General features: G+C 51.8%; 3 protein-coding genes across 3 annotated transcripts in view; 1 reads left to right on the forward strand and 2 right to left on the reverse strand.

Annotated features, from left to right (window-relative positions):
* The window catches only part of LOC100901765 (non-POU domain-containing octamer-binding protein), a gene marked incomplete at its 5' end in the record, with an annotated part of 4,156 nt that extends 678 nt beyond the window's left edge, over nt 1-3,478 (forward strand). The window contains 5 exons of the mRNA XM_018638439.1: nt 1,167-1,351; nt 1,769-2,081; nt 2,198-2,791; nt 2,928-3,305; nt 3,439-3,478. Coding sequence (XP_018493955.1) covers nt 1,167-1,351; nt 1,769-2,081; nt 2,198-2,791; nt 2,928-3,305; nt 3,439-3,478 — 1,510 coding nt within the window. The remainder of the gene's footprint in view (nt 1-1,166; nt 1,352-1,768; nt 2,082-2,197; nt 2,792-2,927; nt 3,306-3,438) is intronic.
* A 262-nt stretch (nt 3,479-3,740) lies between these two features.
* Nucleotides 3,741-6,871, reverse strand: Pms2 (mismatch repair endonuclease PMS2). The gene is made up of 4 exons (XM_003740565.1): nt 6,655-6,871; nt 6,444-6,554; nt 5,276-6,360; nt 3,741-4,977 (listed from the first exon to the last, which is right to left on the reverse strand). Exons 1-4 carry the CDS (start codon nt 6,745-6,747, stop codon nt 3,741-3,743), a joined length of 2,526 nt encoding a protein of 841 aa, XP_003740613.1. The 5' UTR covers nt 6,748-6,871.
* Nucleotides 6,872-7,687: 816 nt separating this feature from the next.
* Nucleotides 7,688-11,197, reverse strand: LOC100901250 (sialin). The gene is made up of 8 exons (XM_003740561.2): nt 11,140-11,197; nt 10,073-10,251; nt 9,722-9,961; nt 9,425-9,602; nt 9,194-9,330; nt 8,765-9,084; nt 8,384-8,579; nt 7,688-8,128 (listed from the first exon to the last, which is right to left on the reverse strand). Exons 1-8 carry the CDS (start codon nt 11,174-11,176, stop codon nt 7,931-7,933), a joined length of 1,485 nt encoding a protein of 494 aa, XP_003740609.1. The 5' UTR covers nt 11,177-11,197; the 3' UTR covers nt 7,688-7,930.
* Between the last annotated feature and the right edge of the window lie 3,164 nt (nt 11,198-14,361).

The following is a 14,361-nucleotide window of genomic DNA, read 5'->3' on the forward strand; positions in this document are numbered from 1 at the left end:
GAGGATATCGATGTCGGAGCTCCGGATTCCTCAACGACTGAACCAGTTTCTGACGAAACCCGGCGACTTGTCTCGTGCTCTAGTATTCTTCCAACACTGATTTAAGAGGTGAGAGACGAGAGACTCATCTAGCGATGTATGACATCTTAAAATTGTTCCCATGAGCTTGCAGAATCCCTAGGTTTGCTCGAGCTCAACATGCGGCTTCAAAAGGAATTGAATTCCGTACGATCAGAATCATCATTGCCGACAAGATATCCATCGGCTCCACGCACCTTGCGTCTCAGAACTCGATTATTCGTACCCACCGAGGTGGAGAAAAGTGACAAGAAGGTGCCGCCCGAAATCCTTCAGAGCCTCGGTAAAGATCATCCACATCATTGTTTCCACCGTCTCTCGTCGTCGGTTTACATTTCTGCTTAATTTCAAGTCCCGTTCTTTTTGTGCGGACTCCCCGTAGATAGGCATAAGGACAGTTTTACGTATATTGACCTCACGTTCAATCGTACACAGTGTACGGCGTAAACCCATACAAGTCCAATTCATGCCCAGTAGTGAGTTCGGTGTTCGGCGCGTCTGTCAAGTTCCAACAGGAGAGGAGTGAGAGCGTCTTTTGAGTGATCAGTGATCATTATGGTATACAATAACCGGAACAACTATCCGCCTATCCAGAACGATTATCGGGACCAACGTGACGCATGGGGTCCTCCCCCCCGAGATGAGCGGGACGCCGGGTGAGTAGAATTTCCCTCAGTGGAATGAAGCTTCCTTCCCAGGACAGCGGAAAACGGATAGCAGAACTATTTATTGAGCATCCGTTTAGATCGCCCACACCTGTCGCTTTCGATGAGGGAATGAATCGTTCCCCTGCATCGTCCCTCCGGAAGGCCCGTTCCTCGAAGTGTTCTGCTTTTGCGCCTCACGACTCATAAGCCGGTCCGATCTTTGGAGAAATCGTGGATTAGGGAGCCGGGTGAAGACTCTGGCCACGGAGCCTCACATCGACCGGGACCAGTCGGGGATGCCAACCACACTCCTCTCGAAACCCTGAACTGATTCGTGAATCCGCGCTCGAACGATCAGCTTTCTCCGACTAGTGTAAATGGAGTCTCCGATAGAATTCGTGTCCTAAAAAATACTCCAGCATTAACTACTCGCTGTTTCAGTATGGGATACGGGGGAGCTGTCTGGCAATCCTACAACGACGGCCAGGACTACCGAAACGAACCGTATAACCAAAGAGGAGCTGAACCATTCAATCAGAGGGCGGAACCTTTCGGCTCTCGCCAGGACTACAGAGACGGTGGATTCCGACAGGATCAGTCCCAAGCTCCCGGATTCGACAATTACGGTGAGTCCATTTTTGACGAGGAGCACGAGATTTCCAGGAGATATCGCAGAACGGCTCTCAGAGGAACAGACGCGCCCGGCATGTAATAGAACGCTCCTCTATTTACTTCCTTCCCGCACGGCTGAAGGATTAATACGATCGAAGAGAATGGAGCTCCATTCAACCAAGACTGTGCTAGTGGATGTCTTCTTTGTGAATTTTTCGGCTCCGATACATCCTTCGGGGCTGAGTCACTATAATTGTCGGTGGTACGAAATTCTCCGTCGGCGGACGGGTTGACTTCAACGAACGAGCCTTAACTGCGGCTCCTGATTGCGATTGCCCTGTGGGATGTCATTGTCCTTTTCTCCAGTCTCGTTTCGTATTCCTATGAAATCAGTCTAAGTCAATAAGTATCTCATGAAATCAATTTCCCAGGGAACCGTCATGACATGAGAGATGATTACCGTGGGGGACCCTACGTCGACGATGGTCGCGGATATGAAAACGATTATCGAGGCTATGACGATCGCCAAGATTCTGGACCACCTCCGCCACCGGAGAGACCTGCGAGGAGACCTCTGCTGCCCGGCGAAAAGCCTGATCCGATCAAAGATCTCCTCTACGAGATGCAGGGGAACACGTACAACCTCCAGGTGACACAAAGCGAACCGAAGAAATTCACCGCTCGATGTCGGCTTTTCGTCGCGCCGCTTCCGCCAAGCGTCAACGAGGACGAGCTCAAGAAATGGTTAGTGGACTTGCTCGCTCGACAGGATTCACCATCGATGTGTTCCGAAACGTCGGCGTCTTGCATTTTCGATTGAGTATTCGCCGAGGTTTTGCTTATTCGAGTCTCCTCCGCAGGTTCAGTCAGTATGGTGAGGTGGGCGAGGTTTTCTTCAACAAATCGAAGAACTTCGCTTTCGTCAAAATGGACACCCGAGAAAACTGTGAGGTCGCCAAGAACTCTCTTGATTTCGCGAAGAAGGATGGCGTGACTATCCGAGTGCGTTTTTCATCCAATCCAGCGGCGGTTCGGATTTCAAATTTGACAAACTACGTTACCAACGAATTGCTCGAGACCGCATTCTCAGTGTTCGGCGAAATCGAACGCGCGGTAGTGATCGCTGATGAGAGAGGTCGTCCGACGGGAGAAGGAATCGTAGAATTCGCACAGAAACGCTCAGCCGTACTGGCGATAAGGCGTTGCGAAGAAGAGTGTCTCTTGTTGACGGCGTCGCCCCGGCCCGTGTTGGTGGAGCCGTACGATTTCCGCGACGAGGACGAAGGTCTCCCTGAACGCAACCTCAACAAGTCGAAGAGCTATCATGCCGAGCGGGAGCTAGGGCCGCGGACGGCTATGCCCGGCTCTTTCGAGTATGAGTTCGGCTTGAAATGGAAACGACTCTTCGAGATGGAAGCCAAGAAAAAGGAACAGTTGGAGTACGACAATAAGAGGTGCGCTCCGAAGATCCCATGGCGACAAGTCGACGAGTATCACCTTAATGGATTCCCTTGGATTTGTTCCTATATCCCTGTTTGTTCCTCGAGATTTGACGTGGAACTCATCGGACGCATCTTTCGAATTTTCCAGGTGCCGTCAAATGATGGAGGAACAGCTCGACTACTATATGTACGAGCACGAAGCGAATTTGCTTCGTGAGAAACTGCGAGCAATGGAAGAGCAAACTCAACAGATCCAGAGAGAGAGAGACATGCGCATGCGAGCTGAGGAGGTTGAACGGAGACGCCGAGAAGAAGACGATTTCCGGAGGCGTCCCATGGACCCGATGGACGGCGGGCGACGTCCAATGATGGATTGTATGGATGGACGTCGTCCCCCTCCCGGTCCTCCCATGGACCCGATGGATGGCGGGAGGAGGCTCCCCATGGGGGGTGGACCCCCATTCCAGGGACAACGAGCGAGCTGGCAGGTAGCCGGACCCCCTCAAGTTCCACCGCCGTATCAAAGGTGAGCTGATAACAGATTCCGACGCCAATGAGGTCCATTAGAAACATGCATGCATGATAACCCTTACAGCTTATCTGACAACTCCTGCCGAGGAGAAATTCCACAGTCTTATCTAACAAGATCTCCGATCCAGTTCTCGACAGAACCAACAGATGGGACAACATCGCTTCTGAGATGGCAGGAAATGTACACCGCATCGCCAAGAAGGTCTCGATCTCTACTCTAAGCCGGGATCCTCGATACGGAGCATATCGAAAACGTACCATTCGAGAAGCCGCTCTGCATCCACTTGTGTATACGGCAATAAATTATTCCCTCAAACATTGGGTTTTTTATTCATGCATTTCACAAAGTTCACAATCTCTCGGGTCGCTCTTCATCGGAGCAGTATAAACAATTTCACAAGAGAGGCTCGTCCTAGAGCTAGGCAGAACATCACAAATGAACGAGATTCAAGTTCACAAGATGGCGCATCGTTGGCCTGCCGTGAGGACAATTCCATGGGTGCTGGAGTCCGCTGAGCTGCGAGACGACCCGCTTCATGTCACGGGGTCGCAATTCGTGTCCGACCATCACCGATTTCCTACACGCTCTCATGGCGAACATGGCTCGAACTTTTGATGGTCTGCAATTCATGCGATTCGGATGGTAGTTCTCATTGAGCATGAATATCAATTCGTCGATATCGCTCGCCCCCATCGCCCACTGCCCGGATTGAGGAACCGCGGTCAAGGAGAGCTTTCGACCGCAAAGCGCGTCCTCGTCGCAGGACAAACGGAAACCATTTTTCTCGAAAATCGGTAGGTTTTCCAGAACGACTTGTTCGTTCCCTGGAGCCAGGAACAGCTTGAGGGGGATGGCTAGCGGTTGACTTTCGATAACTGTTGTGGCCTGGAGCGTCTCGAAATTGAATTTCTCGTCGGCCGCGTGTTGATCGACGATGAATAGATCGGTGTTCAATTTGGCTATGATGAATCCTTTGTTGAACTGACCGATTATATCCATGTCCTTGAACATGTCTTTTGTGATCTCGCGCATCAGTTCGGACTCCGCGGTGCTGTTTTCTCTTGGAGATATTCTCGCCCTGAAACGGAACATCTTGCGGTTCGCATTGCTCGCGCCAGCATCGTCATTGGTGTCGATGCGGTGATCCTCCTCTAGATCGGCGAAATCCCGGAACATTTCTTCTTCACTCCAATCGAGAAAATGGGTTCCGACTCTGCGTTTCGGTGTCTCATCGACAAAAAGTACAGTTCCAGGTTCGTCTGCTGCTTCGTCGTCTTCTTGACCCCCGGAACTCGCTGGAATGTCCTGATCTGACTTTTCGATGCCGTCGGCAGCTTCTGTGGCTGAGACCTCGTGGGAAGTTCCTGGACACTTGGGGCTATCGCTCAAGCGTCCGGTTCCTGAGCTCGTCTTCGGATCCTCGTTCAGACTCGGAGATGATTCCAAGGCGGGCGTGACACCGGTCTTCGGCGAATGTCGAACGTTCGCGGGGAGTTCACAGGGGTCTGACGAGTCTTCGTCCGAGAAAATTACCAGGTCGAGCTCTTCGTTGTCGATCCGCGCACCAGTGGATCGCTCGACGTCCTCCCCTTCTTTCAAGGCGCCAACGAGCGGATGCGAAGCTGTTGATGCTTGTTCCACCGAGAGCTTACTCTCTCGAGAATGGCTTGAATCCTTCGGAGTTCTCTCGATTACATCCTCATCCGAGATTCTCTGTCGACTCTTCAGACTCGCTGAATCGATTCGTGTCTGTGCGTCGCTCCTCCCCTCGGTCTCCATCGAGGACCGCGCTTTCTTTCCCAGGTGGCGCGTGAAGCCAAACGACGCGAGGGTTGGAGACTCCAGGTTGGGTCGAGGTTCGAGCTCTTCCGTACTTGAAAGATCGCTGTAGGATCTCTTGGCGGAGCGGGAACTCCGATCGGAGTCGCTCCTGAAGGCGAACCGATCTCTCAGACTTGGTTTACCGGCTCCTTCGATATCGTCGCCTGGAGCTGTAATTTTGTTTTTTCTCAAGGGCCGCTGCGTGACGGGAACGCGTCTCCTCCACAATTTCGTCTGGTGAGTCGCCGTCGAGTTCCAGCGGCGTCGATTCCCGACGACTGAAGGAGGAGCTGATTTTCGAAACTGAGCTGACGGCGTATCTCGTGGCTTGCTTCTGGAACATCAAAGTCAGTGAAGCTTTCACCATGGCGAGAATAACGTTCTCTCTCTGGAGCATGAGCATCCTTTTGTCGGGAGTGAGATTCACGTCAACCAAGTGACGCGGCGTCATGATGTTCAGCATCACGAAGGGATACTGCGATGAGTTGAACTGGTGATAGACTCCGTTGATCACTCGCGTCAATTTCGGAAAGTCGCACGGTCTCGAGTTGACGAAGATGAACTGTCGATCGGCAGAACTCCTCCCCGAGCCGTGTTCGCTGCTCGACACAAAACCCTCGACAGTGACTTCATCGAAATGCTCAGTGGACACGTTGCCCAATCCGAATTCCTGCTTTATTTCCTCGGAGATCGTTATCTGTGCATAGGGCAAGAGTCTGGAGGCTTCTTTAAATCCGAAAATTTCAATGATATTGTCCTTGAAAGAGGAATGGGCTCGTTTTTTCAAAACGTCGTGGCGTTTTCCCCGCTCATCGATATTCGTCAGCGAAATGGCGACGTCCCGAGCGATGAGACAATATCCTGACATGAAATGCACCATTTTTGTGAATTCCTTCTTCAAGTTATTCAAGAACTGTTTATGGCGGACGGGAAGACTGACGAATATGTTCTCCACGGTCACGGTCGTTCCCGTCGATCTCGCACACGGCTTTTTCTCGGAGAGCAGGCCTTCCGCATCGAACTTCAGAGCGTGTCCGACTTCTTTCGACTCGTGTTTCGTCGTCACCGACAGCTCCCCGAGAGCGCAGAGGGACGACAAGGCTTCACCTCTGAAGCCAAATGTCAGAATGTTCTCCAACTCCGCGAAGTTCTGTAGTTTCGAAGTGAAGTGCTTCCGGCAGAGAGCATCGAAATTTTCCTCGCGAATTCCGTCTCCGTTGTCTTGGACCTGAAAAAATGGAACGCTCGAATTTTCTGGCGGAACTTCCGGGAAAGCATGTGGAAAATTCCTGGAGTGGAAATAAAAAGGACCTCGATGAGTTTCGAGCCGAATTCCTTTGTTCGAATTACGATTTCCTTCGCACCAGCATCCAGAGCGTTCTCCACCAGCTCTTTGACAGCGACGGCAAGGCAAACGATGACCTGAAGGATACGTAAGCATTGGGTCGAGTGGATTGCATTTTCTGAATAAGTTTCGGAGACGGAATAATTGTACTCTGTGCATCCCCTCGATGAGACTCACCTGTCCGGAGCAGATGCGATGCACGGACCAGGAGTCGAGTTTCCCAATTTTGTCCCCACTCTCTGCATCGCGCACCTTGCTTTCTTCTGCCATAACGAGTCGTGATCTCGATGTCACACATGCACGCTCAGACTTCGCAGTGGAAGATCATGAGTCCTCAATCTTGCGCATTATGGTGAACTATCTTCCCACAGAGAATCCGATGATTCTCACTCGAGCTCCCGGTATTCTTCAGCTGTTCGACAAACCGCGCTCGCCCGGTAGAACGGGAGCTCATGGCGCCAAGTTCGAAACTGCGCTGATTTGATTGGATAAATCTAACCGAGACACGGACTCCGCCTGCCGAGTCGCTGCGTTGGACACCTCAGAACTCAGGGAACAACAGGGGAATCCAAGAAAAGGATTCCGATGAGAAACAAAACACGACGATGCGACGGAAACGAGCCATGACGATGCGTATGGGATGAGTCAGGCTCGCGAAGGACATTCATTTGGATAAGTCGGCATGGGCTCTTGGAAGATGGAGGCGCGTGGAATGAGGTTATCGCTCAGATTGTGGAAGGCTCGAGATCAGCGAAGGCGGTATTCAGCCATTGAGCAATAGAGTTGCCACATTGGCGATTCGGAAAACAATGGAGAGACCCTGGAAGTATTATTGGGCGCGAAGAGACGTCTGGCCCTGACGGACTGCTCCGGTACGTTGGAATTGAAAAGCGTGAATAAGAAGGCAGGAGTTCTCACCGACCACTGATGAGCAAAATCATGATTATGATTCTGCCCGGGAGTGACACCGAATACGCTGGTTCTTGTCGCACTTTTGTGGGAAGGCATTTTCGATCTCGGCATTCTCATTCGGGAACACTGAATCTCTTGTCAAACACGAAGAGAACAATGGGGAGGGGAAGTTTCTGGCTGATGATATCAGAGTCTGACGATGCTCAGAGAATGGTAGAAGAGAGCTGAGATCACATCAAGGAGCCAAGACTTTCAAGTACCCCGGCGCGGCGAAGAAGGGAATACGGAACGATTTTCGACGCTCGAACATGAGATTTATTGCGATGAGTACACTCCATGGCGCCGGTGACTTCCGGCCTGCTCTTGGTGGAGTTTCCGCCTCCTATGATTCGCGAACCTCTAATAATCATTATCACCGAACTATTGCGAAGTTCTTCGCGAGATGAGATGCGGGGATCAGTTTGTCGTGAAGTGTCTCCATCCCGACTGGAGGCTGTCGTGTGATTCACTGACATTCAAGGCTGCACCTGAATCTCGGCCATCAGTAGACACTGACTGTGGACTCTGCCGATGGATCGAAGCCGCTCGAAAATTTCCCCTCACATTTGCTCGTATCCGAATCCTTCCGCTTAGACCAAGGCTCCTCGACCGCTGTCGCGAAAATCCCGAAGATAAGTGCGCCCACGAAGCTCAGACCCGCTGTCGCGATGAAAGCCTTATTCCAACCTCTTTGCGAATTCTGGAGGGGGAGAAGCTTCTTCGATTGAGATACGAATTCATTATGATTGGATGCTAATCATATGATTACGCGCCGGATCAAGGGATCGTCACTCGCGCATCATTGGGCGGGACAAAATCACGCTCGCATCTGATGCTACGGGCCATTAAGGAAATGACGAGGCGTGGTCTACCAGGTATACCTCACGGGACGTAAGGGAAAATTGGTTGATTATAATAATTTGAAACGAATAAATAATTGTCCATCATCTCTTACCAAAGGGTCATGGAAGGCGAGGACCAAATTCGTCGCGATGATAGCGGCGACGTTCCCGATCGTATTGCCCACTCCAGCTACGCTTGCAGCGTGGTCGGGAGCGAGGTCGAGGGCCATCGAGGATTCTCCTCCGCCGCTGAGGGCGATCGCAACGGATGCGATGCAGAGAAGAAAAGTCACGGCGTAATAGTCGCATCTGACAAGAGACGAAGAAATCTTCAGAATCTTCGCTTGCTCACGCTTATGCGAAACGAGCCTCTGGACCAGGGACGGATAAGATACGATACTTTGTACGCAGACTCTCTCTTGGGACCGGAATAGTTCGCAATATCTCGGGGGCGATCAATCCGCAAATACATTTTTCACAAACAATCGCCTTACCCAACCATGGTGGCCAGGATGAGCATGGCACCCGAGACTACGAAGGACGCACATTGGAAGGCTTTCCGGATATTGGTTCTCGACCAGACGTTCCTGTGGATCATGTAGTCTGATAGCGCCGCAGAAGCCATCAACGCGCAGGCGTAGATCGAGTGGAAGACGCCGTTCAGAAGTCCGTTGCCGGTCAGAGGAATGCCGAAGACTTGGTCTACGAAAGTCGGCATTTCGGTCAGGAACATGTAGAAAGTCACAGAGGAGAGGAGGCGAGCTATCGAATACATCCATACTCCCCGGGAGGTAAGAATCTCGACCCAAGGTATCTAATTATGAACAAGAGAAAACGTTGGAGCGACGATATACATGGCTTACAGCAGCACAGACTTTTGATTCGTTCATTCGCAATTAGTTTTGCTCAAGACTCTGGAGTACCTCTTTCGACGACAGATGACAGGTCTCGCGATTCTTCATGATATACTCTCTTTCCTCGGCCGATATCCACCGATGATTTTCCGGCTGCGAAGTCACGCAGATGTACCATGCCAACGACCAGATGATGCCCGCGGCTCCTACGTTCCGGGAAAATGGAGAATTCGAAATCGGAGAAATGGGTAAGATCCTCGGAAAAGCGGAGGAAAGCCTCAAGGTCATATACCTCCATACCTGGGAGATAGAAACTGGCTGACCATCCCAGAGCAGAATCACTCAGGGCGGCTGTGATCGGCATTGTGATGACAGTGCCGATGTTGGTGCCTACGGTGCACAACATTGACATAGTGGTCCTCTCGTTTTTCGGAGCCCACCGAGATATCAAACAGTACATGGTCGGAACCGTGACGCCCTGCAAAGGAAGTAGATCATAATTAGACAGTCCTCGAAATAAGGTGTTTCGGTCGGGATTTCATGCTTTCCCCGATTCCATGGCAGGATTGTCATCAGAACGGCTCGATGGTATCTAACCTCAGTTATGCCCTCGAGAACACGCAGAACGATGAAGGCGTTCACGTTCCATCGAGCCACCCATTCCGTTGTTACAGAAAGGACAGATGTGAGGAAAATGCCGTAGCCGAAAACCCATTTTACCGAGAGTTTCTGCGCCATTATCCCTCCGATTATTTGCGTGGAAAGGTAGCCATAGAAGAACGCGCCCAGTATCGCGGCTTTGGTCTGTTCGTTCCAGTCGAAGTCGCCCCGGACTCTCTTGAAAGAGATAGATGTCTCAGGTGACATTTAGAAATTATTCCGGTATCGTTGCAAGCGTATGAAGAATCGGTTGGGAGGTGCAATCAGAAAAACGCTGGGTCAACTCACCAATCCTGCGGTTTCGTTCGTCTCCGGCAAGATGCAGGTCCCTTCGAGTTCGGAGCCGTTCCTCGGAATCGAACCGGCCATCGCGATGATCGCCACGCTAAGATTCACCCTCAGGGCGTAAACGAGAGCCAAGCCCGTGAAGACGAACATGCAGACTACATACCGGTGCCTGATGAAGCCTGCGACCGGGGAAGCTCATTAGGAGAAGCACGCAGCGCGTATCCAGCCCCTCCTCCGATGGTGGAACCAGACGAGCACCCCACAAGGTTCTCTTATTCCAGCCCAATCGCGAATCAATTTCTGGTTTCGGAGGAGCTCGAGAATGGAGGCCTCAGTGAGATGGTTCGATCTATTGTGACGGTGCTGTTCCCACCCCGAGTCTATGGAGCGAGACGACACGACTGAATTTCGGACGGATCGCCGAAATCAGGGTGAACTGTACCTATTCTCAAATATCGAGAGGAAAAGTGACGGCGCTCCCAATGAGTTTTTCCATGGATCCCGCTCGAAATCCCTAGTGAACCCCTAAAGTGTTCACCTAGGACCAGATCTCAGCGTCATTATCGACACGCTATTGCCCTGCCTTGAGTGTGTCTCCGTCGGTGAGCATCGCATTGAATATGTCATTTCTCGCTCGGAAACAATGGCTCTCCGGAAATATTAGAGTGACTAATCCACAGCCTTTGGCGCACCGGATATTGACCTGCATTAATCTTTACGCTTTCGCTTTCGTAAGAGAGCGCCCTCTTTGCAATGCAACGAACGACCATCTCGCTGTCGATGTCGGAGCTCTCGCTGCATCGATTTTTGGAGACTCTGGAAATCTCTTTCAAAGTATCGCAACCCCCGGGAGCCCATCGATCCACGAATATAAATTATTCTCCTCGAATAAAACGAGTACTTATCGATTCAGTATTCTTCCGCCCGACCGAATTCAGGGGGCGAACCGGAGAACGAAGCACGGCCACCTGGGAGCTGGGAAGTGTTTGGGAGCCGCTTCAGCTCCCCGGCTCCACTGGTTGCCTTCTTCTTTCATCGAATAACAAGAGACCTGCGCCTGTACTGACCTGTGCGGCGAGCCCTAATGAGAGGGACGTTTTCCATTTGTAGTGGCACGGTGCGGAATGACGGGGATCAGCAGACTCTCACAGAAGCTCATCCAGGAGCCAGGAAAGGGTGTATCACGCAAGCTCCATCGGAAGCGTTGAATTGAGGATGCGTCCGAAAAGCGGGTAACCAATGTTCACCGATGACAATGAAAAGTCGAAGTGGTGCCGCTGTCGGTATAGACCCAGTAAGCCGAAACTTCCACGCCGAAACCCCGAACGCTGAAATTCGTCTAACCGAAACCCAGTACGCCGGAAGTTGAGATAGCCGAAACCCAGTAAGCCGAAGATTCCTCCTGGCGGAAATCCCGATCACACGTTCCGAAGGAATACAAAAAGCTTTTTTCTCGAAATTCACTTCTCTTTCCAAGCTTATCTCCGTAATCGCGAGGGAACAGCCGCTTCACTCGTGAGAGCGCTGCGCGCTTGTGCTTTCGTGCTCAAGATGTCCCGCTACGTTCACGGCACACAAAACGAGCCGGCGGGGCGGTGCAACTCGTAGATTGCGTTCCGGGTTTCGGCAAGAAACTTTCGGCTTACTGGGAGCCAACCCCGCTGTCCATGTGAACGGATTCGCAGCATGAATGATTGTGATGGAGTCTCTCGTCGAGCCTATCAAGCCCTCGTTCATGAGGAATCAGGATGCTCTCATGCTTCTTCCACCGGCAGAACTTGGCTTGAGCCGCGTCCCATGGAGCTCGATCTCCTCGCTGATGTCATACATACTCCGAGTCTAGCCGACATATATTTCAGGCTTTTATTAATCCCACCAAGATGACAGCGACTTCGCTTCATTGACAATAGGGTCAACTCGGATCCTCCTACGCTCATCTTGACCACGTCAGGTCGTCCCCTGTGTGTGAGTTATCGGCCCGCTCGCGCCGCCACAAAATTCGTTTTGATCCGTATTTGGCTTCTCGAGTCAGGTTCACTGATTCCACCGTCCGGTGCCACCGGGAAGGCTACGCGTCGATTGAATCATCGATGATCCATGTGGAATCTCCGCGACGGAGATATCATGTGAGTCACGGGTCCAGTCGTATGAAAGAGGACGCAGCAAATCGGGGCAATGCGCGGAACTGACGATATTTTAGTCCCCGGATGACATGACATATCGATTTCTTCATGTTGACTCGTTATCTAGTTAAGAACCTCACACTAGTTTCTGTTAGAACGCTCCTGATAGTGAGTTTTTCCTAAGAATACAAATCCTCGGCTTTTCGCGGAATTACCCATACAGGGTGACGACTGAGTGCGTGGCAGAGGTAACGGCGATGGAAGATCTGCGGACCCGCATCTGAGAAAGCGGTCGGCGGTGTTGAGATCGAATTCGTCAAGTCTCCGTTCGGTGAATCCATGGCGATAGCTCTCACGAAAAGGGGATAGAAGATGGAGCTATTCCGAGCTGAACTAGGGAGGGACGGTGACGACTGCACTAGGCAACATTTCCATCTCTCGAACACGCCGCCGTCGGAGTTCTCCATTGAACGCATGCGAAGTCGCCGAGGAAGCCAATAAGCGGAAAAGCTTGATAGGCTTTGTCGAGGATCAGCGCGACAAGTGGTTCGCACTCATAGAGCGCAAAAGAGACTAGGCTCCAGAAGGATGTTTTCCCTCGGAGCGCCAAATAGTCGGAACGGGCAAAATGCTCCGAATAATCACGATGCCATCATCGAAACCGAATCAGACGTCTGGACTGCAACTTCGACCGGGAGTGGATCTGGCCATGAAATCTCTAGTCGCTCATGACGTCACGCAACTCCGGAACTCGCTGCCTACCATGGGCATCGATCGTTTCTGGCCCTAATTGTAACTCAAAATCAAGGCCGTTCCGGATATGTCGGTACCGCACAAATGACGATTGTTTACACGATCGCGGAACGAGCCGGACCCCACGTGATACGAACAATTTTCAGAAAACTGTTGGAGTTGCTCGGCGTCGGACATTCTTCCGATTAGATTGGGCACGCTCCGCCGGAATCATTCGTTTTGGCTCACCGATTCTTTCTATAAGGCTATCGAGTCTCTAAATATCGAGTCCACAGCCTCCTGCTCGCGGGAAACTTCGTCCAACGGAACGATGGATTTCCAGGAGTGGAACATGTGAGCGCAAGGGAAGTTTCGGAAGAGTCGACGACCGAGCATTCCCTTGGTCTGGCATCCCTCCGGTTTCTCATGAATGAAGCATCAACGATGTTGATAGCATGCTCGCGTCCTTGGCATTGAACCGCCTCCGCCTTGGAGGACTTCCGCGCCTCGGGTTGGAATTTCCGTGTCAGGTATGACTTGCATGTACAGCAAGAGTCCATGCGGGAGGACCTTCCGCAGGCCATGCGTTCGCAAAATCACTCAAAATGTGACGGAGCAGGGAACGGACCTGGAAATAATAAAACGAGTTCGCCAAAAGAAAGACCCATGATGTCTCCACCGAGAAGCCGACAGGCGCTCGCGGCGACTCATTTATTGATGGATTCCCGAGTTGCACACATCTCTGCCGGTGTCACTGTTTTCGCGGTCCTTATTTGGGAAGTGCTCTCTTCTGTGTCGAGGCAAATTCCGTCGGTTTCGCCGCTGGCGAAATCTGTCGGTCGTCGAGCTGCCCCATTCCTCCGGGATCACTGGACCGGGGCATCCTCACCATTCTGAGCGAATCATCCCTTCGCTCCCTCGGTAGAGGTGGCCGCTCGCGGAAACCTTGATGGGAGCGACTTTTGTTGATCGCGTCCAGAGTTGTGACCACATATTCGGTGACGACAAACATATCCACCTGTCCAAGGGAAGTCGTCTTGCCGAGCACTCAGGTTTGAGTGTTTTCTCCTCGGTACGCGTTCGTAGCATGAAGTTCTCGAATACGCGTTGGCTTGGCCGTCGAGTTGCCCTCTCATTCTTCCGCGAGATATGATACTGAAGGATCCATTGGATCTCTCCCCGGTCTCTCGGAACGAGCTGAGAATTTCAACCATGACATTGTGGCAATGCTCCGCGAAGACACTGCCTACCCGTGCCCTCGATCGGCAGATGCTCCCTGGGACTTCTCCGTAGAACATGTTATCTGAGCACCGAGACGCATTTCACGTATCGCTCGGCGAATATTCCGGTGAACTCTGGCGATTGTTCTATGGCGAACGCTCAACCAGATCGACACCATGTCTGGAGCCGTGCCGAGCGACCAGCGAAAATGCT

This window comes from Galendromus occidentalis, unplaced genomic scaffold, assembly GCF_000255335.2.
Source record: "Galendromus occidentalis unplaced genomic scaffold, Mocc_1.1 scf7180000077011, whole genome shotgun sequence".
In the NCBI taxonomy this organism is placed as follows: domain Eukaryota; kingdom Metazoa; phylum Arthropoda; class Arachnida; order Mesostigmata; family Phytoseiidae; genus Galendromus; species Galendromus occidentalis.

What these genes read in the sequence shown, in the direction of transcription:
- Pms2 (XM_003740565.1), bottom strand. Translation starts at nt 6,747, where the DNA reads ATGGCAGAAGAAAGCAAGGTGCGCGATGCAGAGAGTGGGGACAAAATT. An exon ending in ATCGCATCTGCTCCGGACAG is followed by an intron (nt 6,555 to 6,654) that starts GTGAGTCTCATC and finishes CGTATCCTTCAG; the next exon opens with GTCATCGTTTGCCTTGCCGT. An exon ending in TCGGCTCGAAACTCATCGAG is followed by an intron (nt 6,361 to 6,443) that starts GTCCTTTTTATT and finishes CCATTTTTTCAG; the next exon opens with GTCCAAGACAACGGAGACGG.
- LOC100901250 (XM_003740561.2), bottom strand. Translation starts at nt 11,176, where the DNA reads ATGGAAAACGTCCCTCTCATTAGGGCTCGCCGCACAG. An exon ending in CATTAGGGCTCGCCGCACAG is followed by an intron (nt 10,252 to 11,139) that starts GTCAGTACAGGC and finishes CCCCGGTCGCAG; the next exon opens with GCTTCATCAGGCACCGGTAT. An exon ending in ATCCTGGCCACCATGGTTGG is followed by an intron (nt 8,580 to 8,764) that starts GTAAGGCGATTG and finishes GTCTCTTGTCAG; the next exon opens with ATGCGACTATTACGCCGTGA.